At 42.1% G+C, this 24,297-nt stretch overlaps 1 protein-coding gene across 1 annotated transcript in view; it reads left to right on the forward strand.

Moving 5' to 3' along the window:
* The window catches only part of NUCB1 (nucleobindin 1), a 61,654-nt gene extending 37,742 nt beyond the window's left edge, over window positions 1-23,912 (forward strand). The window contains exons 8-13 of the mRNA XM_082273826.1: window positions 4,642-4,700; window positions 9,064-9,156; window positions 10,594-10,683; window positions 17,414-17,584; window positions 20,932-21,076; window positions 23,134-23,912. Of these exons, the coding sequence (XP_082129952.1) occupies window positions 4,642-4,700; window positions 9,064-9,156; window positions 10,594-10,683; window positions 17,414-17,584; window positions 20,932-21,076; window positions 23,134-23,252 (677 nt within the window). The 3' untranslated portion in view covers window positions 23,253-23,912. The remainder of the gene's footprint in view (window positions 1-4,641; window positions 4,701-9,063; window positions 9,157-10,593; window positions 10,684-17,413; window positions 17,585-20,931; window positions 21,077-23,133) is intronic.
* The last annotated feature ends 385 nt before the right edge of the window (window positions 23,913-24,297 follow it).

The following is a 24,297-nucleotide window of genomic DNA, read 5'->3' on the forward strand; positions in this document are numbered from 1 at the left end:
CTGGAAGGATCTGTGATCAAGTGCCCACTGTGATTAGCTGTTATAGTGGTCGCCTAATTGGGAGTCGGTCCTGCTGGCTACTGATCCTTAGGCTCCGCTGCGGGATTGAGGTGCCATTAAAGAGCAAGTAAAGCTTCCCCTGTAACTTGTACCTATAGGTAAGCCTATGATGAGGCTTACCTATAGGCACTGTAAATATCTCCTTAACATGCACCGTTTAGGAGATATTTACTTTGCATGCAGCCAGAGACATCACTGGCGCGTGCGCTTGAAGGAACGGCCGCTTGTGCCGTTCCTTCAGAGCCCTGTGCCGTGAACGGTGGCTCCCGCATGCATGCGCGGGAGTGATGTCATCATGGCCCTGGCCAATCAGATGTACATGAACCCTCATGGAAGACGGGTGAACATGCCGGCCTTGTCAGCGATGAGCAGGCGTTGCTGTGCTCGGCCTCACCAGAGAACCTGAGCGTGCAGCCGGCGGCTGACCATAGAGCTGATCGCTGGTTTCTAAGGCGAGCATTTCATGATGAGCTAGTATGCAATGCATACTAGCTCATTATGACTTTTATCTTTTAAGGTTTTTATTTTTTTGGCGGTTTACAACCTCCTTAAGAAGTAATGGCATCGCAAACGCGTCCCGCGATTTGGAATAGTCGACAGAATTTCAGCGATTCCTCCCGCAGTTCAAATTGCCCAGTTGTGAACGGAGCCTTAGTGGGGACAGCGCTGTCTCTGACAAGCACGCTCTCCGCACAGAAACCTCGGCCACCCAGTGACGCAAATGTGCAGTGTGTGGGCATTAAAGCCTACTTTTTTGCTGTTGCACATGTTACATGGGTGGCAACATGATAGTGACCCTAAACACTTTTAAGTGACTCTTTAAAAAAAAAAAAAAAAAAAAAAACTGTTCAAATCTGACATTCCAGTCTATTCACATTTTTAAAGAGTCGGGCACTTAAATCTGACATTCTAGGTTGGTATAGATTCCCCCTCTGGCAGTAAGGTGGTCACACTTGAGTTTCCAGCTCTGCCAGATCTCAGATGCCAACTGTTAAAATTTAGAAATTTGAAAAAATCTTTATTGGTGGATAAAAGTGAATTACAATGCAAAAAATATGAATCATGGACCATATATATGGCAGATGATTGAGACCAATGAGGACCCGGACAGACAACCAAAAAACACAGACACACACGCCAAAAATCCCACCCAGACCCATGAACCAGATTTGCATACCATCCAATGAATGAGAGTGGTTCGTCAAAATGATGACTATAACCACTACTTGCTACACATTGGATGGCTGCAGGCATGCCATATATTGTAAAAAATATATCCAGTGGCATCTGATGAGGTGTACTATCAAAAAATGCAGAAAAGGTGTTCACCATGAACATGAATCTCATACTTTGCATGAGTCCTCGTTAATTTTAAAGAACAAAGCCATTACAGTAATCTACCCAGGAATATTGAAGCTTGTCTGGGGGCAGTGGAAATAAAGGATTGTCCTTCAAGCCTCCATTGCAGGGGCTGTGATGCAATGTTGAACCAGAACTGAATAATACTGGATAAAACACTATTGGCGAAGCCCTTATTGAAGGCGAGAACTCCCTTTAGATCAGAACGTGAAATGGGGAACTCCAAGATGCAAGGGGTTATCTTCAAAGGCAGTTGAAAATGATGTTCGTCCCTCAGGTATGTGGGGGAGGGGAGGGGTGGCCAGCTGAGGAAGTGATGGATACAGGCGGTGTATGAGCTACCCAGGGTCGTGTGTAAGGAGAGAGGCAGGCTTAGCTGAACCACAGTGGGTCATATACAGGCTTAGAGTGTCTCTATACTGGATTTCAGACAGTCCTAGCATTGGCATCCCTCTATGCACAGAGGGGAACGGTCTTACCGGGCTCTCTTGACGCTGATGGTGGTCCGCCACTACCTGCTGATGCTCCTCTATCTCCTATGTTGATACACGTAGATGTGAGAAGTTCACAAAGCGACCCGGTGCTGCTGCTGATTTGGGTCAAATGCATACCGCGTCATCACTTTCAAACATCCTCCCGTGTGGCCGTCGCGCTTCCCGTTCAAACCGGAAGTGTACTCCCAACTGCCGAGATAGTGCTCCGCCGTAATGCAACAGACATGGACTAGGTTCACTGTGTGGGTGGAATGTGGCGTGTGACGTCATCTGATATCACTCCGCCTGTGAGCCGGGACTATACAGGAAGTAGCGGCTCCCATCCCATACTACTACTGCACCAAGTAAGGGATGGCTGAGCTGTTACTAAGCAAAAAACCGGATCGGCCAGTGGATCGGTCAATGTTACCGATCCCCCTATAATGGCCATATCGGTGCCGATATCCGATCCGAATATCGGATTGGTGCATCCCTAGCTTAGAGCAGTGCACATGACCACAATGAACATACACTGCTAGTTCCACACAAATGGAAGTGAGAGGAGAAAGGAGAGGTTCAGGAGCTCACAAAGGACATTACATGGAGGCAGAAAGAATGCAAAAAACTATTTAATGAGAAAGAGATTACAGTGCTAATAAAAAGCATATGGATCATTTTTGGAAAATAAGCATATTGTTTAGTTTCACTTTAATTTCTTTATTAACTTGCCTTGTGCCTTCAAAGTGCGCCCTCATGTGGCAGCTGATAGTGATATGCTCACTGTCGTGACACTGGAAAGGCTGCAAGTCTGCTGGCCGCTTACATCTTCTTTTAGTACTGGTTTGGTCAGTTTGTTTGGCCTAGGGCCAAGATGACGTTACTCCAGCCTTCATTCACGTCCGCAGATGCCAGAATTGTACAAGGAGCTGCTCATGACTGTGGTTGGGATGTTAAAATGTTTTTAAAACAAATGCCTTAGTGAATGCGCATGAGCATGGGGGGACAGGGGCGCATTACATTTTTTTTTCCTCTGCCCCTAAAAGCTTTGGCTCATACAAAGACCAGTATGGTCTGATGCTTTTTTCAAACAACTGAGGCAATGTTTACAACTGCGAAACGAGAAGTGATGAAATGGCTCATTGCTTAGACCATAGAGATTCTCTTAGACCATAGAGATGATGGTAGTCTTGCTGGTCTCCAATAGCTCTATGGTCAGCTGCCGGATGCCCCCTTGGGTTCTTTGGTGAGATGAGATAGCCCGAGAGAGCCGCTGGAGGCATCATCCTGGTATAACGACTCAAAGTCGGTAGATCGCTGGTCGTCAAGTGGTTGAACTCAAAAGCAAAAACTGAACATATTGCAGCTTATTGATCTTCAAATGTGGTGGCTGCATTAGTAGTCACCTAGTGATCTGGCTAGTAACACACTTCCTGCTTAGGTTGTCTCCATTTCACTGGAGGAGCAATAGAGACACCTTTTGGACAGCAGCATTGTCAGTCTGAGGGTAGTGTTAGATGAGCTTGCAGATTTAGATGAACTTGACCAACAAGTTTACAGCCAAACTCCAGCTAACACATTTTTTAACAGTTACAGGAACAATTTATTTATTTTTTTTCTCCTTTTGAGTGTAGCACTGCCCCCCTTGGGAGTTGCTGAGAACGGATTCCCCTGGGTTACCCTTAGCAACTACTTGTAAATTCTTAGCATTTTAATTCCTTGGCTCAGTCAGGAAACAGTCCAGGGGATTTGGTTTTTTGTATTTTATTTGAACTTGGATGGGAGAACGGATGATTGGGATACTCCAACTTGAACTATGCACAAATGTTGAGGACACTAACTGTAGAATGCGGCAAGGCCGCTGCTTCACCTTAATACTGCAGTGAAGATAATAAATGTGATCCTTTTGTGTTGAACATTCAGGATCCTACCTTGGCACCCCATTTTCTCTACTTGCGGTGTGGGCTAGCCCCTGTCCACTGACTCTCTACTGGAGTGGTCCCCTTCCTGGGCAGACCCCTGGCAAGCTTCCCAGTACTCACGGACACTGTTTTTCCCTGGGTCACTCTGCCTTCAGCTCCACTGTCCCTATCCTGGACCACCTGGCTCAGCATCACACTCCTGTTCACTAGGCCGACTGCCTGTGACCACCTTCCTTGCTGACAGGAGGAGGGCCCAACGTCACCCTCCTCCCGGGACCCGGCTTCTTGCCCAAAGACCCCCTGTCACATGTGCCCTTGGCTTTTATAACATATCCCAGGATGCACCACTGCTTGTGCCAACCCACTGCGATAGTTACAAAAGCCTGTGTGTCACTGGCTGGGTTTCTTCCACTGTCCAACAGGCTCCCATATTGGATACAGTGGGGACACGCCCTCAGACCAAGTGAATCACACATGGATACATGTAACAGGCAAAACTACTGATCGGGCTCCCCTGATAAGCAGATGGGGCAAAACAATGCCTTTACTTAGCGCCTACCTAGGAGGGTGCTACATAAGATAAAGATTTTATATAAATGAATAAAAGCTGACCATTGGACGCACCCCTCTCAGTGATTGTTTGTCTCAACACTCTAACTGCCACTTTTGCTAGACCGCTTAAATGTTGAAAAGTAATAGAATTACTGAGCGGATCACCATGTAAAACTAAAGGGGGGGGGGGTCTAAAAAAAAAAAAAAAAATGGAATGCATTTTAGAATTGGTAAGACATGGCTGTTATCAATCATTGCTCTGTATGTTTATTTGACAGATACTAATGGAGATGGCATTCTGGATGAACAAGAACTAGAGGCTCTCTTTACAAAGGAGGTACATTCAGTTCTGTGCTTATATTACCCTGAAAATGCAGATTTCCTTATAAAACTAGTTCTCATATTGATTTGTGACCTCCTGAAGAGACCTGCACACTTACCTGACTTTTTATGTATGTAAAAAAAGTGCAATTATGAACAGTCTTTTGCTCAAAAATATTGCTTGGTAGTACAAAGAAATAGATTTAGTCACATTCATGAATTGTTTTTCCTCGGGTCTGGTTGTGCTTTATTGACAAAATACATTGTTTGGCCAATACAGCATAAAATCCTAGTGTCCTTGGGTACAAGGGAAAAGTACAGCATACAGCCCACTGCCAGCAACCTGTCAAAATCAATGGCAGGCTCGGATACGTAACTTGACGTTCTGAGTGATACTTGCGTTTGATTTTCAGACTGCTGGCAGGGGGGTTGTTTGCTGCACCTGTGCTTCCCTTGCACCCAAAAACAGATTTTATGCTGTACAGGACAAGCTGCCCATGTATGACAGCCAAAAGATCAGAATTTTTTTAAATGATACATCCTTATTTTGTTTTGAATGATATAGTGAATTTTTGGTTAATATTGTATATGATTTCAAAACTCATTATGCCAATAATCGTACAGAACATAGGCTTGATATTCCTAGACCTTGGGTTATGGTCTGGTACTCTCAGATGACTGAACACTAGCAAAGCTTTTAGAGATGAGCCCCCTGAGCATCCCTTATAACCCTACCCAACTTTGTGAGCCTGTGAGGTTTTTTTTTTTTTTTTTTTTTTTTTGCTATTGTCCTAAGGCTATGGACCTCTTCTCTTTTTTATGGATAAATCACTCTAACTTCACTAGTTTATTATTTTACTTTACTCTGCAATCAACTCTTAATTTAACTGTTCATTGTCTTCTAATACTGTGTTTCTCAACCTTTTTTCAGTCCAGGCACCCTTTAAAAAAATATGGACAGTCTCGAGGCACCCCATTCTAAAATGTAAAAAGTATTCTAATAGTTTTACATATTGTAGCAACATCCACACAAGTAGGACACCCAATACACACTTAAAAACTGGTACTGACTAGTGTTCCAATGTTTCTCTTCTCCCTCGGTTTTTCTCCATCACTCAGCTAATGTTACCCCCAACGCTGATGGAGAGGGGCAGGGGAGGGTCAAACAAGGATGCTGTGCAGGTGACTGACATCCTCCATATCAACTGATGATTCCATTGGTCTTTAGGATCGACAAGGTTGTAATGGTGCACCATGAAAACCTGTGGCTTTGAGAATAGGCAGGCTTCATCCACACGCTTGCTACAATTTTTGGGCAATTTTTAGGCATTTTGCCAAGGCACCCCTGAAGAAACCTGAAGGCACACGAGGGTGCCTGGGCACCCCTGCTGAAGAAGACTGCTATGAGATTACCCATGAGAGTTCTGGACCTCATTGTGGTCTCCATCGAGGCGGTTGCATTCATCCAATTCCATTTAGGCCTCTCAAACACAATATTTTGCTATATTAAAAAAGAATAGCGCAACCATGCAAAAGAAATGACTATCAAATATGGAGACAATCCATGAATAAAAATGGGGATTTAGTTCCACCATATGGCCATATCGTGCTCAAGCCCACTACTGCATCAAAGTACCCCATTATCAGTGGGTCCTACACTATCCATAAAAAAGGGGTGAATCCAGTCTCTCTTACCCTTGGAGACAACACTCCTTGCTGGGAAGGTGTGCTAATGCACTGCAGGGGACTCCTCCTATATCTACTTGATAGAGGACACCAATAGAGTACAGGTGTGTGTGTGGGGGATGGGATGCTCAACCTCAGAAGTCTGGTCAGACCGAATACATAATAAACAAGCAAAAAATGGGGGGAGCAAACCCTGAACATGTATATCTAAAGCCGGTGCAGCTATGGACCAAGCAACATGTATATTAAAAAAGAATAGCGCAACCATGCAAAAGAAATGACTATCCCCCCATTTTTTAGCACACCTTCCCAGCAAGGAGTGTTGTCTCCAAGGGTAAGAGAGACTGGATTCACCCCTTTTTTATGGATAGTGTAGGACCCACTGATAATGGGGTACTTTGATGCAGTAGTGGGCTTGAGCACGATATGGCCATATGGTGGAACTAAATCCCCATTTTTATTCATGGATTGTCTCCATATTTGATAGTCATTTCTTTTGCATGGTTGCGCTATTCTTTTTTAATATACATGTTGCTTGGTCCATAGCTGCACCGGCTTTAGATATACATGTTCAGGGTTTGCTCCCCCCATTTTTTGCTTGTTTAATATTTTGCTATGCCATGGATGTGTCCTCCATCAATCACTAAGGGGGCACCAGGAGGTGTAGAGCCTTGAAGGAAGCAAGCCTTATCTCATAGAAAAATTCTGTCTATTAACCCCTGCTGTCCACATACCAGGAGTGGACCACTGGAAGGCAAAATATCTTTGTCCCCTCTGCCTGGACCAAGGGGAATAGGCAGGGGATCAAATACCTTTTTTTCCCCTCACTTTGTGTACTCTTTAAGGGGCAGGTTTCAGCCTTGTTCATTCATTCTTTTTTGAAAAAAACTCTGGCTTCATTTTCCTCTCCTATTCCCAAGACCTTTATTCAAGGTGTTTTCTTAGGTCAACAGCACCCGGTGCCTCCTTGGGACCTTCATTTGTTTTGCTGTGCCCTGAAGAAATCACCCTTTGAACCCAACAGGGAATGTCCTTTGGTTGATTTCTTCTGCAAAGAAACCTTCTTGGTGTCTATAACATCTGTTGTAATGTCTCTCTGAGTGGTTCTCTCTTGTAAGGAGCCATTCCTCATTCTCCACAATGACAAAATAGTCTAATGGTCTTCTGTTCATATCTTGAAGTTCTTCCAGGTGAATGTCCAATCTTCTGTGGATACAGCAGCACTCTGAGCTAGGCCTGTTGACCCTTGTTATTGTTTGGCATGTTGGCACAGTTCTGTTTGCCTTAGGCCTCTTTCACTTTCGCAATACGGTCCGCTCCGGCACTTTTTTTTTTTTTTTTACGAACACGGATGACACTTGTGTCATACGGTCCGTATGTCCGCATATCATCCCATCCGTTTGCGGATGATATACGGAGATAATGTATGTCTATGGGATTGCGGATGACACCGTTGACATCCGATTTTGCGTCCTTTCCGTTTTTTAAACGGAAGAAAAATAGGGTTCTGTTCCGTTTCAAAAAACGGAACAGAACTGAAAAGACGCAAATCGCACGTCAGCGGATGGTCATCCCCTGACATCCGCAATCCCATTGACATGCATTATGTCCGTATATCACCCGCAAACGGATGGGGATATATACGGACATACGGAACGCCCGTGTGAAAGAGGCCTTATTGTTAAGCACCCTTCCTATTCATTGCTTTGAGACCTTCCACATTCTAAGAACTAGAAAAACTATGAAAATTCTCGTACGACCGAATAAAAATTCAGAAGTGATGTGTTGTGTGTTTGTACAATTTTTGGCCCAAAATATGATACAATCTGGTATCGTACGAGAAGAATTTTCATGTTTGTCCCTTCGGAAAAGTTTGAATGAAAGTGGTGTACGAACGATCAGATTTTCGTACGATTTGCTTCGAAAGCAGTATTTTTTGTACGATTTTCTGATTGTGTGTACAGGCCTTTACTGTGCATTACTTGCTACAAAACTTAGGACTCAGAGTACAATAGTGTTGAAGGGGGTGCCTACTGGGTGTGTCCTCAAAATCTTTGAGGGTGTCCAATCAATTGAAGGTACCAGCCTATGTACCATGGTTTATGAATTTCAAGCCTATGTCCTGTACTGTACTCCATAATATGGCGTATTCCTTTGTTTAATCATGTTTGTTATGTAACGCCCTAAAATTTTGTCCTGATACTGAATTACAACTTGCAAGCTGATTTGGATGAAATTTGGATTTTGACACCATTTCCAGTGGGTTTTATTTATTTTTTTCATTTTTTTATTTTTTTTCCTTGTGTAACTTCCCATTCACTTGCCAGAGTGTGTGGTTATTTCTGTATTTGGGTTCAAAGAGGATTATTCTGAGCCAGTGAACATAATGCTGCATAAAGTTGTGTGTACATTCTGTATTTCTGAAGGCCTAAAAAATGTAATAACCCTCTTCTTAACCCACTCTGTTAACGTGAAATGCAGGTTTTCCTTCTGAGGCACCTTCAAAGCCTAAAACCTTTCTTTGCGACCATAACCAAATTTTGTTTAAAAAAACATTCGGATTCTCAGCCAATGAGTTTTTTTAAACATTGTGTTGAGTGTCGTGTATAATAATGTCTTTTTACTGTAATATATCTTGCAAAGCTCCAGGATTAAACCATTGTATATGGCACTTTTATTTTCTTTTTACATAGCTGGAGAAGGTCTATGATCCAAAGAATGAAGAAGATGACATGGTGGAGATGGAAGAGGAGAGACTGCGCATGCGGGAGCACGTCATGAAAAATGTAAACCCCTTTCCTGATCTTTTAAGGCTAGGCTTAACCATAAATAAATATTTCAGTTTAACGTGGTTGCTCCCAGATTGAGCCATTTATGGGCTTTTTTTTTCTGTTAGTGTTTTGAGCAGTAAAATATCTGCATCGGATTTCTGTGTTTTATCCTACTTCACTATTTTCAATTGCATATGATCAGAGGTCTTCCATTACAAATATTTGGGCAATTCTCCTATTGAAACCTATATAAATTCTAAAAAGGAACTTCTTTTTTGCTTCCATTTGGTCTGTTTAATGTCACTGAAAGTATTTTGTTATTCGTTCAAATTAAAAAAAAAATACTCTTCCTTTTCTTGTCCATTAACCACTTGCCGACCGGTCAGGTTGACCGTACTGCGGCAAAGTGGTTCGTTATCGTGCTTTATATACAGCCAACAATATTGGAGCCTCCATGTGCAGTTGATGATGATAACAACATGCTGCAGTTAATTTGGTATCCACCATTTTATCTGAACATGCACAGGATTAGTGCCCTAATACAACATGTGGTAGACGTGGAGAAGTGCACTCCAGGTTACCTTTCATTTGATTGTGAATTGTTTGTCTTGTTTCTTGTTAATGCACTGATTGTATCTACCAACTTTTTACCTTGCACAGTTGTTATTATACCCAAGATTTTTTTCAATAAATGTCTATGTTCACCACATTAAGAGCCTGCTACGTTACTGCTGACTAATTAACCTCCCTTTTTTCTGTGATCTATACAGAAACATTTTGTATATACCTTTCATTTGAATTGTAGGCAATCGCACATTCATGAAGAGTGAAGGATGCCAGTTCATGTTGGCTGTGTATATTTCTCTCATTGAGTAGCAGATCAGCAATTCACACAATAGCTTATATGTGATGCAAAAAGATACTGCGGCACTGTACAGGGGACATGAGACCATTCACCCCTGCCGGTTGTAGATAGCGCCCTGTTGGTACATGAAACCATGCTTCTTGGTTAGGACTTCAAGGGATTGTAAAGTCTCTTGTGTGTTTTTTTTTTTTTTGGGGTAAATAACAAACATGGTATCCTTCTCTTCTCGGGTCCCTGGCTGAAGCTCCTGGCCCCTCCCTCCTGTTGAGTGCCCCCACAGCAAGCAGCTTGCTATGGGGGCACCCGAGCCATGCTGCAGCTCTGCTTGTCCATTCAGACACTGAGCTGTCTTTCGGCCCTGCCCCCTCTTTCTCCTGATTGGTAAACTGACTTGACAGCAGCAGGAGCCAATGGCACTGCTGCTGTGTCTCAGTCAATCAAGAGGGAGAGTCCCGGACGACCGAGGGACTCGTGGACATAGCTGGATAGAGATTGAGATCTTACTGCAAAACCTTCTGCCTTTACAACTCCTTTCACTTTGATTCTAAGCATGATTAAATTGACAGATTATCAATGTCTTCTTTCAGGTGGATACAAACCAAGATCGCCTGGTAACACTGGAGGAGTTCCTAAAATCCACAGAGAGTAAGGACTTCAATAACCCTGATGGCTGGCAGGTAAGAAATTGGACACTATGGAAGGGAAAGTTCCGTGCACCCCATATATATATAGTCATGAGGTCATCCTGTATGTTATATAATTGTACATTGCTAAACCTCTATGGTCTGTGCACATGTAATTGCAAGAGGCGGCAGTCCTTAGAGGTAATCAAGCTCTAAGGTGTAAAGTAATATTTCTCAAAATTGACATGATTTGGAATACTTTTAAAATCAGTTACACGGACTGTTTGAAACCAGCATAACAATACAGACTGTATTGTCACTTCTGGAAGGCTATGATTTATTCCTGGTGGCACTGCATAAACAAAAGAAAAAAGCATACACAGCGCCACTACCATATCAGGTGATGTCTAGTAAGATTGTTGCAGATGTACAATTGGCTATTGGAAGCTAGTATAGGTACTAAAAATATGATAGGAAGATGGTGCAAAAACCTTCACTAATAAAGGATGAAAATAGCCAAAAAAATAAGGAAACAAAAAGTCAATGAATAAATGTAAACAAACCAAAGGGAAAAATAAAATGTCAAACCGTGATCGAAATTAAAAAAACATAACCCTAAAGTCCATTGTGATTGCATTGCACAGTCATGTTGGAACAGGAAGGAGCCTTCCCGAAACATTTCCCACAAAGTTGGGAGCATGAAATTGTCCAAAATGTCTTGGTATGCTGACACATTAAGAATTCACTTTACAGGAAATAAGGGGCCAAACCCAATCCCTAAGAAACAACCCCACACCATAATCCCTCCCCCTCCACCAAATGATTTGGACCAGTGCAAAAAGTAAGGTCCATAAAGACAGGCTTAGGTGGAGAACTTGACTGGCATGACCTCAACCCGATAGAACACCATTGGGATGCATTAGAGTGGAGACTGGGAGCCAGGCCTTCTTGTCTACATCAGTAACTGACACCACAAATGCACTTCTGGAAGAATGGTCAAACATTCCCATAGACACACTCCTAAACCTTGTGGGCAGCCTTCCCAGAAGAGTTGAAGCTGTTAAAGCTGCAAAGGATGGGCCAACTCAATATCGAACCCTACGGACTAAGACTGGGATGCCATTAAAGTTCATGTGTGTGTGTAAAGGCAGGCATCCCAATAAGTTTGGTAATCGTGTGTGTGTGTGTGTGTGTGTGTGTGTCCTCTGCTATTTAAGCCTATGCTCATCCGTGTGCGCAGAGAGGATGGTGCTCTAAAGAGGAACCATAAAAGGAACCAAATAATTAAAATAATAAAAGAAAAAGTCACTTTTATTGTATTTTAAAAATGAATGTCCACTCCCATTAAAACATATGATCATCCGTGTGTGCAGAGAGGAACCCGGATTGATGACTCGGTGGATCTCCTGGCCGGGGAGAAAGAGCAAGTGTATAGGCTGGGAGTGACACTGGGATCTGTGTGCAAGAAACTGTCAGCAGCAACCAGAATCATGAGAGGAGCGCCAACTCTTACTAAACCACGGAAGGCTGCACTACGGTCCATCTCTCAGTGCAGCCTTTTGTGGTTTAGTGAGATTTTGAGCCTCCCTATATTGCCTCAGGTCCTGGCAGATCCTCTCATGGCTCTGGCAGCTGCTGACGGTTTCTTGCATACAGATCCCCCTGCTACTCAGGCCTGTACACCTGCTCGCTCTTCCCATCCAGAAGATCCACCGAGCCGCCATTCCAGGTTCTCTGCACACACGGTTGATCATATGTTTTTATGTGAGTGAACATTCATTTTTATAATGCAATAAAGTCACTCATTTTCTTTTATCATTTCAATTATTTGGTTCCTCTTTTGTCAGCTTCTTTAGCACACTATGTGGCCCCCACTGGACTCGTACATATGCTATGTTGTGACTTATGACGGACAATTGGATCCGTGTGGAACTTGGGCTGTTTATTTCCAGTGACTTCTTTTCCTCTTTGATGCTTAAATCACAAGTGTTATGTTTTTTTTTAATTTTACTCATTTTTTTTTTTTTTTACTTTCGGTTTGTTTACATTTTTTCATTGACTTTTTGTTTGTGTAATATTTTTTGAGCAATTTTCATCCTTCTTAGTGAGGGTTTTCTCGCTGCCTTCTCTTCGTTCTTTTACTGCATAGTATTTTTTTTAAATTTACTTTTCCTTTTATTTTTCCATGTACAAAAAGGTTTATAAATATTATATATATTTTTTAATTACACTTTCACATATAACCCTCTTAATTCCCCTCTCCGGATTTTCCCATAGTTTGCTCTACTATTTAATTCCTTTCTCTCCTCTTCCCCCTTGTATTCTGTTCCCCCATCTTTCCCATACAATGACATTTTTCTGTCTGGTCTTCTCTGCTGCTTCTCAGATGTTCCATTTTATGAATATAATCTATTCTTTTAAACCATTCCTTCATCGTAGAACATTCAGGGTCTAGACACTTTTTTGGTATTACCCCTTTGTCCATACGTTCCTTTATATATTGCCTTATATTCTGCCAGTAATCCTGCTTCTTTGGGCACTCCCACCATATATGACTATAGTAAATTACAATCTCTCCAACACATTGAAGATTTCTCTGGCTGATATTTTTGTGCTTTAACCAGCGTTGTATACCACCTAGCTAAAAATTTCTAGTTCCTCTCTACTGTATTTATATCTATTAAAAAAGAATAGCGCACACATGCAAAAGAAATTACTACCAAATATGAAGACAATCCATAAATAAAAATGGGGATTTGGTCCCACCATATGGCCATATCGTGCTCAAGCCCACCACTACGTCAAAGTACCCCATTGTCAGTGGGTCCTACACTAGCCATAAAAAAGGATGAATCCAGCCTCTCTAACCCTTGGAGACAACACTCCTTGCTAGGAGAGATGTGCTAATGCACTTCAAGGGACTCCTCCTATATCTACTTGATAGTGGACACTGATAGAGTACGGCTGTGTGTGGGGGGAGGGGGGGGGGTGGGGTGCTCAACCTCAGAAGTCTGGTCAGACCAAATACATAATAAACATCCTCTAATATTTGCAATTTTTCAGCTGGTACTCTAGAAAGGTTTGCTTCTTTAATGTATTCTTGTATTATTTGCGTTCTTTTAAATTCTGATTCCTGTGACCCTTTTTGTCTCACCGAGTATAGGGAGCTATAAAACCTTTTGAAATACATTTGCTATTTTTTATGTCAAGTATATCATCTCCCCCTTATTATTTTTCATCTTTCCTATAAAACCCACTGATTTTTTTTTTTATATTTTTTGCTAACGATTTCCCAGATTTGTTACCCCATTGGTATCTATCTTTGGCCACTCTATTGAATACCTTTCTTGTTTCCTTTTCCATTAAATCTTTCAGTTCTCTAAGTCTACTGTCCTATTATGTAATTGCTCTAACTCATATATTTCTGTTATTAATGCTTTTATACTACTTATCCTTTCCCTCTCCTTTTTAGCTGCAATCATGATCAAAATACCCCTAATATAAGCTTTATTTGCTTCCCTAATCGTGGCCTCGGAAATCCCTGGGGTTTCATTAAGCTCAAAATATTGCTGTGACTTTTTTTTTTTTTTTCTACCTTTAACCTCTTTATCTTGTATCAGTTTCTCATTCAACCTCCAGGTGCTAATTCTATTAAGTTAATCTCCTATTTTCATCTTCATTGTTCCGGGGCCGTGATCTGACAAGGATATTATTTCTACAATTGTTTTTTTATAATGAGTCTAGCCATCTGTGGTCTGCCATAATATAGTCAAGTCTAGAGGAATAGATGCACTGAGGAATAGAACGTTTAGTCCTTTACCCCTGGATGTTGTACTCTCCACGCGTCTACTATCTGGGATTGATATAATTTTTTCTTCACAAGCCTAAATTGGCGATTTACCGTCCCCAGTGCATCTGATGTACTAATCTACCCTTCGATCCATTCAGAAATTAAAATCAACCGCCAAAATCAGTTTACCTTTTTTTTAAATCGACTATCTTTACCATTACTTCCCTCAGATACCCTGTCGGGTTTTTATTTGGGCAATATATATTTGCCAGGGTACATTCCACCTCTTGCAATCTAACCCTCAAAACCATATATCGCCATCTGGGTCTACCATCCTTTCTTCCAAATAAAGCTTTACCTCCTTTGCAAAACCTATCGCTACCCCTTTTGCTCTTTTCTTTGTGGAATCTCCATAATATCATATTAGGAAATATTTTGAGTACAGTCTTACATTTACATCATGGGAGATATGTGTCTCTTGTAAGAAAGCTACATTTGAAGAGTATTGTTTCATTTCTTTTAACACCTTATCTCTCTTTGCTGGAGTGTTTAATGTTCGTACGTTATAGGTTAAAAAAATGTAATGTTTTCATCTTGTCTTTCTCTCTCTGCTCGCCTCTCATTGTTTCTTCTCTCCTGGCGGACCCAGGAGCTGAGGTACTCTGTTGAATTGAGGAGAGGAGGGCCAGAGTGCAGGGACAAAGACAAAAAGGGGGTTGGAGAAATAGGGATTTCATCACCTTTTGGCAAAATAAATTATTTTCCCTTGCCCTCCCTCCCTCTCTACCCCTCCACCTCCCCCCACCCTTCTCCAATACTGATATTTGGGGTACTGAATTTTCTGACCTATCTCTGGTCTTTAGGTAGACAGTTGCTTCCTTCATTTTGAGTCTTCCCTACCTGTCTACTCTTCCAACTGGGGTGGTGCTCTGTCTAATGCTCTTGCTGGGTCTACCTCCACCTTCCTTTTGGGAAGGTAGTGCCCAGAGCCCACCAGGTATTCAAAAAACCCATCCCTCTTACTACATAATATTACTTTTCTATTCCTACTCTCCCCTTTTACTCTTTCTTGGCCTATTGTGGTGTCAGTCTACTTCATTCTACTTTCTTAAAAAAACCATCTATAGTCTCTTTATTTTCAAACTCTTCTTGGGTACTAGTTGCCATTGCTCTTCTTCCAGCTGTGGCTCTTCTCTCCTGTTGTAGGACCATCCAGGGATGTCTGGTAAAGGGAACTCAAGCTTTTTTTTTTTTTTTTTTTTTTTTTTTTCAAAAGACCTGCAATTTTTCCAAAAATCTCAGTTTAGCTGAGCATTCCTCCTTCTGGCCTACCAGGCAAGCTGGGAACCCCAATTGTATTGTATAGCATATTTAAACATCTGTTCCAAAAGAGGTTTTAAGTTCCTTCTTCTTTCCAATGTTTTAGGTCATAGATCAGAGAATATCTGTAGGATTGTGTCTTCATGTTTTATTGGAGATGCACCCCTTAGACTTTTCCTTATCTGTGCTTTTTCCTCAACATAGTGGAACCTCACTGTAATAACGTCTCTGGGGTCATCCTTTGCTACACTTTGTGGCTTTCTGATCCTATGAACTCTTTCTATCTTCAAGACCTCTGACACTGGTCTGCCTAACAGTGGGTTGAAAATCATTTTTCATTACTTCTATCACATCTTCTCCTTGTGGTGTGTTTTTTTCCTTCTGTTGTGGTTTTCCTGGTCTTCTATTTTGTAAGCCATGTCCCTGTGTTCAACTTGTAATGCTTCATTCCCTTATCTCTTGAGTATGAGAATCCAGTCCTTTTTCTGTATCTTCCACTTGTTTCAAAATCTGGCCCAGATCTTTATAGAGTATCGCCATATCGGTTTTCAGTAATAGCTCTAATTTTGAGAATCTATCCACCATTTCTATTTTTGTCAGAACCTGGGTTTTAAAAGCATGTTCTTCCGTGAGTCCTGCCTCTGTCACTTTCAGTCTCTAGATTTACTTTTGATTGGTTGAGCACTCTCTTCTCAAGTGCTGTCTTGTTCTAGCCATTTTTGTTAGTTTCTGCTCCTTGTTTCCCCCCCCCCGGGCCAAAGTGTTTTTTCAGTAGTCGGTTTCTCGTTATTCCCCTCATGGGTCATTCATTTTTTTATTGTCCCAGGGCTATTTCTGGTGACTTTGCAGTCCTGCCTCCTTTAACTGGTTTACCCCCTCATCATCTATTTCCACCTATGAGCTTCTTTAGGTATATGAATGAGGGTGTTGGGTAGACGTATTTTCCCTTTCAAAAGGGTAGAGAAAACTTGCCCCCAGTAAAGCCACAGTTTATATATAATAGCGTCAGTGAAGTAAGTGGAGAGTGACTCACCACTGCTGCTAAACAAAGGAGTACTGCTTTAAGTAGATATCCTTCTCCTCCCTTTGCAATAGAAAGCGTGTTGTTATTTTGCGGATGGCGGACCTCTCCCCTCCAGCATCTCCCGCTGTACTCCCTGCCGTATCCTCAGGCGTTCAGCCTCGGGAGGTCAGTGACTTCTGCCGAGTCCAACTGGGGACAGCCGAGTACCATCGAGACCTGCTGGAGATTCCCAAGTCTTCCCCCAGTCATTTGGTCTCGGCATCTCACGTCAGCAGGCCATCCTCTCGCTCCATCCCACGAGGCTCCAGTCTCTTTCACTCACGGCCGCCCGGGGTTCGCCGATTCAGCTCTCCTCCCTGGTGCCGTCCTCATTGTCACAAGTGACAGAGTCCCTTAACCACCACCACCGGCCAGCCTCATACCGCCAGGGATTTCAGGTTAGCTCCTGCTTTACATGTGTGGGATAGGGTCTGTTGGCATTCCTAGCACGAGCTCTGTGCTTTGGCCTTTATCAGCCCCCCCCCCCCCCCCATAAATAAGTATTTAATATAAAAATTGTTGTCACTGTTGAGACATAACAGGACATGTACGTGAAAATACCTAATGGTGATAAAAATGGTCATTATTGTGTTTTATCACTTTTCATTCAGACTGTGGAGGAAACCCAAATTTACAGTGAAGACGAATTGCGGCGATTTGAGCAGGAGTTGGTTGCTCAGGAAACTGCTTTAAGCCAACGAGCAGAGGAACTACGCAGAGAACACGAGGATCTTCAGCAGAGGAAGATAGAGCTGGATGCTCAGAGAAAAGAATATCAGCAGGTAAACTATACCTGGCACCTGTGAAGGACTTTATTTGCACTGAAGCTGTTATATAGAGTCTTGTGTGAATTTAGCTGCCCTTGATGAGATGTTTATAGAAATGTTGCGATATTGCAGAACAGTTATCTGTTACATTACCTACCTACCTGATCAGCTAGGTTGTGTCGGCACAGCTGATTCTAAATAAGGGCTTAACCATTAAATAGCCCTCGTGTTTCCTGTAGAAGATATAGAGTTCAGAACTGAAAATCATTAAAGCTGAAGTTTAGGTATGCATAGTTTTGCATAGTTACATTAGTCCAGCTTAGACCAATGTAAGTATGCAGATATACCTGGAAGCTTGAAATCGCTGTAGTATTCTCTGCTACTACAGTGATCGCTGTTAGCTTCTGAGTCCTGGCTGCCCTGCTGCTTGATGAACTTAGGATGTTGCTCACGCAGTACGGACACTATTCAAAGAACACTTTGCATTTTCTCAATGAATACAAAGCAGTCTGATTGGATGAGGTGAAGATGGACTTACCCTCCCTGTCCAATTGGAGAACGCTTTGCATCTATTAAGAAAATAAACAACAGGGCAGCTGCTAAGCGCAGGACCCAGAAGCTAGGAGCTATTACTCTAGTAGCGGTCAAAAATAATATAAAGTCACTGCGCAGTGATTTAAAAGATGTGAAAAGCAACCACCCCATTGGTGAACGGGACTTTGAAGGCAACCAAACGTCATTTTCAATAAAAGCGTATATTTATTAATTCATTGTAAAATCCAGTAAGTTTATTGTAACAAAATGAAAAGAACATGGAAAAATATATACAAACAAATGAGAGTAAAAAGTTCATGGCTCAATCTGAATAATCATCTGGATGAATTGAGTGCCTGTACATCTCGATTCCTCCAATCTACCCGACACATTTCTGGTCAAACATTTCTTCAGGAGTATTACAGATGGAGATATAAATGTTAAAACGTTCTATTAATAGAGAAACCTAACAATGTGATAATAGTACATGTGTGTTACATGCAAGTTCTTAGCTACAAATTATTCAACTGCCTACTATCAAAGATGATCAAGGAAGTAAAAGGCTGTGCCAAGCATAAAAAGAGGAAAGGAAAGATGTTATGGTCTCTGCCGAGCTGGGAGCGTCAGGTAAAAGCCCCAGCATCTCCGGGCCCTAATCAACATCCCATGGAGGTCCCCACAAAAAGGGGCCTAACTATTTCAAAACATCCAGAAGCACATGGATCCTTTTATAAGCTATCAAACACTACTAATAGTATGTTGTAGCCCAGTGATGGCGAACCTTGGCACCCCGGATGTTTTGGAACTACATTTCCCGTGATGCTCAACTACAAGCCTTTTGGATAGACTTTTATACAGTATATTTCAGCACACACACTTATTTTTTATAAAGTAGTTACGTTTCAAAAAAGCATTTTTCATAGTTTGTGTTTGCTATATGAGGGATTCATCGATTGGAAAAAGATTTTTTATTTTTTTCTTTGTTAGATTGCTGCACATTTTTTTGTATAACTCTTGTAGCGGTGCATAGTACAGTGATTTCCAGCTTGGGGGATATTCCAGGTATGATGCATGTATATGGACATCGGTCCAAGTTGGGCCACTCAAGAATGCAAAAATATGCATACCTAAACTTCAGCTTTGAAGTGACTGGATTACTGAATAGTAAAAAAAAAAAAAGTTTACTGCAACTAAAAGAATTAACCACTTCCCACCTGCATGACATCATATGATGTTGTGGACTTTGAGTGGCGATGATGCCTGAAGCTATAGGCATCATCCTGTTCCTTTTTTTTTTTTTTTTTTTTTTTTTAGCTACCGATTCCCTACAATGTCAAAGCCGCCCTAGCGGCTGATTAGACGCTGGATTGCGGTTACAGGCAGCGGGAGGGTGGAAGTCTTCCCCCTCTCATTGCCTTATTGGTGCCTCTCCGGGCTCTCTCCAGAAGCCTGATTTCCAGCAGTGCCGCCAGACTCCACAGAGCTGACCAAGAACCGGATGGTCCCCAGCCATCTCTATGACCCTGGGAGGCTGGAAGCGACACTTTCAGCTCCGGCAGACTTAAACCCTGCCATACTTCCTTTTATTTTTTTTTGGCCTGGGTGGGAACTGGTTAATAACTGACCCGCTGCTTGCTGTGCAATTATTCACTCTCTTGAAGAGCTAAAACTGCCTTAAAAAATTATCAGCATTCAACATTTTTGGGAGGAGGCTTTGGGGTCTTCTCTTCACGAGGGAAAAGAGTAATGTAGTGGCTGCTGGAAGGAGCCACATTGCACAGTTGGGGACCAGGCGCCCTGCACACTGGATGCTAAAAATTCTTCAAGAAGATGATACCTTCCCGAGAGCAAAGAAGCAATTATCAGTGGCAACAGTGAGAATAATGCAGTACATGCCACAGCAAAAGATATACCGCTTGTTTGGTTTGGCAGGCAGTACTGCCATCAATCGCAAACAATTCTTGTAAATGGGGTCACACTGCAACCGTGTGCAATGAATTAGGTTGTGGCACTGTGGCGCAGGCTTTTCATGGTTAAAACAGGCAGCAAGGTGGTTATGACAACCACCATCTGAAAAGCGATCCTCTGTAGATTGCTTTTCAGACAGGCAGCAAGAGCTGCTCCCCATGTGAAATAGCCCTAAATTATATTTTACCTTTTACAGTAAATGGTATGATCCATTTAGATTTGTAGAAGTAGTGCAAGGTGCAGTAGGCACCTGGTGATCCTGCTTCTCCCCTTAAGAAGAAAAGGGTCTCCTGTCTGTTTCTGACCACACTAATTATATCCATGCAATTGTGGTCAATTTGCTTTCCTTCTCTGAATCCTACAGGACGTTGTGCTGACGCATGGCATGCTTGTAATCCCATAGAAGCCTGTGACACGCCCCTACTCATTCCTGCCTAAATTGATGGTGGCACCTGGCTAGGTTTTTCAGCCATGAACATGCCCCCCCTATCCTCATCAAGAGTGATGAGCCTGGGACCACTAAAAAGTTTTTTTATTTATTTTTTCTCTTTAAGGTATTTTGCAGTTTTTATACAGTAATGTAGTCTTTTACAGATATCTAATACAAATGATATGATTGGCTGTTTCAGCAGAATGTGTCAATACTTGATTTCTGTTTTTTGCACAGAGCACTTTTTTTTTCCCAGTAGTGTTAGTTTCTTTGCGTAGCTTTCTCACTCAGTACAAAGAGCAAGAGAAAAAAATATAAATTTCAGACATCTGCCATCTTTGTTGTTTCAGTACGCATGTAGGTGGCAATTTTGCTTACATTTTTTAACACATATTCCAAAGATATTAACCTGCTTCTTACTATTTGCCAGGCGGTCGTTCAGATGGAACAGCATAAGGCTCAGCAAGTTGGAGCAGTTGCAGCACAAGCTGTTGGAGCAGTTGCAGCACAGGCTGTTGGCCCCAATGGAGAACTCAAGTTTCAGGCACACGTAGAAGAAGTAGACGGTGAAAAAGGTAAAGTTTATACGGGGAAAAAAATCCACTAATTAATTCAAATACATTTGCAGTCTTTTTAGTCTGCTTCTCCCAATGCACAACTTCCTGCAAACTCACCCCATTTCCTCTTGCTTCCTGTTGTACCAATAGAACAGGAAGTCAGGTCTCTAGCAGGGAAATAGTAATAACAGTTTTTTTCTGTTAATAAGTAGGGGTTTAAATTGCTGTCTACCTGTTGACCATATTCCCTTACTTTGCAGGCTGGTGTCAATAGGACAGGAAATTGGGGGAAATCTTGCTTAAGTTTGACATAAGTTTTAATCCTTCCGGCTCTACCCAAAAATTATTGTACTGATATTTTTGCAGTTTTACTCGTCCTGTTTATTATGATAGCATGATATTATTAACATACTACATTTAAAGTTGTTGTAAAGGCTGAAAGTTTTAACCTTTTTATGCATGAAGGTATTGCTCCACCCACAGCCCCCCTAATACTCACGAGAGTCCCCTCTCGGTCCTGCATTGTGCACGGAAGCCTCGGCTGTCCCGGGTCTCTCTCCTCATTGGCTGAGACAGCAGCAGGAGCCATTGGGTCCCACTGCTGTCTGTCAATCACAGTGAGCCAATGAGAGAGCAGGGGCGTGGCCAAGCCACAGCTCTATGTGTCTTATAGGTGCATAGAGTGGGGCTTGAGAGCGAGCATGCAACAGTGCCCCCATAGCAAGCAGCTTGCTATTGGAGGTACTGGTCAAGGGGAGGAGCCAGGAGCACTGGCGGGGGACCCAAGAAGAAGAGGATCGGGGCTGCTCTGTCAAAAACTAAGCATCAATAGAAATATTTGGCTCCAATTATGTGTCACATCCTTATTTATATTAACAGAATTAAAATAGAGGAAAGAATTGGTTAGATTTTTGAGGCACTCCACTAAGAGCCCATTCATGTGATTTGGCATTTGAACTTATGACGCAGCCAGTTGTTTCGCAGTGGCACCGATTCAGATAGGTGTGACTTAAAGTTGTAGGGATTTTTGAAAAGTTGCCTGCACTACTTTGGTGCGACTTTTGATGCGCTTTTGGGCCAGAGAATGTAAAGTCGGATCAAAACTGCAACAAAAGTCGCGCTACAAAGTCATACTGGAAATCATGCGACTTTGGAGACGTGCTAATGTAAATGGAGCCTTATACAAAATAGTTTTCATAAAAATTAATCATTCTTTATTTGTACAGGTAACCTCTTGGTGCCGAGCGCAAGCCAATATGCGGCCTTTCAGAAGGTGGGCCTTGTCCCTGAGGGGCTGCATATTTGCATGCATTAGTGCAAATAGAGCTGTGCTGAGAGCGTGCTCCTGCCACAATTACTGGTGGCTTACAGGTGGCTACTGATCACCGCTTGCAATCGGAAGGTTTCTGATCATGTGACAGACACATGACCATAGGCCCCGCCTCCTGGCATTCTAAACCCCTTAAGGGGTCGGCAGGCGCCGGCTCCAAGGGGTTAAGCATTTAACCCAATAATTGCTTGATCACCAGTTCTGTTGGCTCAAATGTAGAATTTGAATACAACCAGTTTTAGTTTCTCATCAAATTATGATACATGGTGTCAGGTGGGCAGCATTGAACTCAACACAATTCTTGGAAAGTCATCTTCCACTTCAAGAGTGTGTGTGGTCACTACTGTAGAAGTGGTGATAAAACAAATTGGCAATCAATTTCTTAATCTTCAGAAATTCTTCCAGACTAAAATAGTGTGCATGGACACCTAGGATAACATTAGTTTTTAAAAAAATGCTGCTGCTAGAAGAGTTTTTTTTAAGCTAGTATGCATGGAGTCTTAAGGTTACAATATTGTTAAAGACTTACAGAGAAATATTTCTATCCTACCACTTAGGTAGATACAGTTTTACAGGCTGCTTAATTGTACAAATTATGTATTTTTATGGAAATATTTTGTATCATTGGAGTGCCCCAAAAGTTCAGCCATTTCCATTCCTCTATTTTGATACTTTATGTATAACTTTTGTAGATCCCATAATGCCCACCACGTTAACAGTGAGCTGTTTTTTTTTTTTTTTCCAGCCAATCCAGGAGCACAGCAAGGCTCAGACACTCACCAAGCACCACCAGGAGAAGCACCACTGCCAGTCGACAAAGCACCCGAGACTCCCCAGGAGACTCATGTACAAAACCAGCAATAAAAGTCCAGAGACCCCCAGGATGGAGAATGCATCAGGGAAGCAAATAGCGTTGACCTCTATCTTAGCTTCTCCCCTTATGTATCCCCTCTGAAGGTCATCAGTCAAGGGATGTGCAATCGCCCTCTGGGAAAATCTCTCACATTGGGAATCAGGCTTCTTGTTTTCAAAAAACAAACTTACAAATAAAAAAAAAAATTATAAAAACTGTGGGGAATTGGGCAGGTTTAAACCCAGAAAATGCTTTGTTATCCTCTGGGCTGCTTATTTAGCTCTGACCTTCCACCGGGATGTTGTTCATGCAGTTTGGAATGATCATGAAGATCAATAACTCTTTGTGTCAAAATTTGGTGTATGTAGCATCTTCCATAGGAAATGTATAATGTTCTGTCTGGCTGTAACTGCACCTGGAACCCATAGAAATATTACCCCCCCCCCTTTTTTTTTTTTTTCCTTTTTTAAAGTTTTATTGACAATTCTGCACTTGAGTGAAATGTTTGCCAATGGCAGTGCCTGAATGACAGAAGTAATTAGTGAAGCAGTAACCAAATTGTGTTCTGATTTAGACAGATAGCCTGGGATGTTATATGAGATTACCAGTTTAGATGAATACCTTTTTATCAGAGTTTTCCTTACCAAGCGGCAACCTTGTAAGCTGCATTTAGTGCTTTTAAATATTTCGATTCCATGTGTGTCTCAGAGCATTATTGCATTTTACATAGAATGCATTACCAGATGTTACAAGAAAGTGAAAGTACACGTGAGACCTGGAATTTCACCTACAACCGTTTTTTTCTTTTTTTGACGTTTGGTACAAACTAGGGCTTAGACTTATGCTAACCACTATACTTTGAGGAGCACAGTCTTGCTGTGAAAATTGGTAACAATTACTAGTATTGATCGATCACTGCTTATTTCAAACAGATGGCTCCCTATGGTGTAAGCTACACAGGCACCATTGATCCCACATGCTGCTGGTGTAAGCGTTCAGTGGTTACCCAAGTCTACTCTTAGTGATTAATTGCTAGCAATTTTAGTAATGCAATTG

The sequence above is a fragment of the Pelophylax lessonae genome, assembly GCF_965119305.1.
Source record: "Pelophylax lessonae genome assembly, chromosome: 12".
Lineage (NCBI taxonomy): Eukaryota > Metazoa > Chordata > Amphibia > Anura > Ranidae > Pelophylax > Pelophylax lessonae.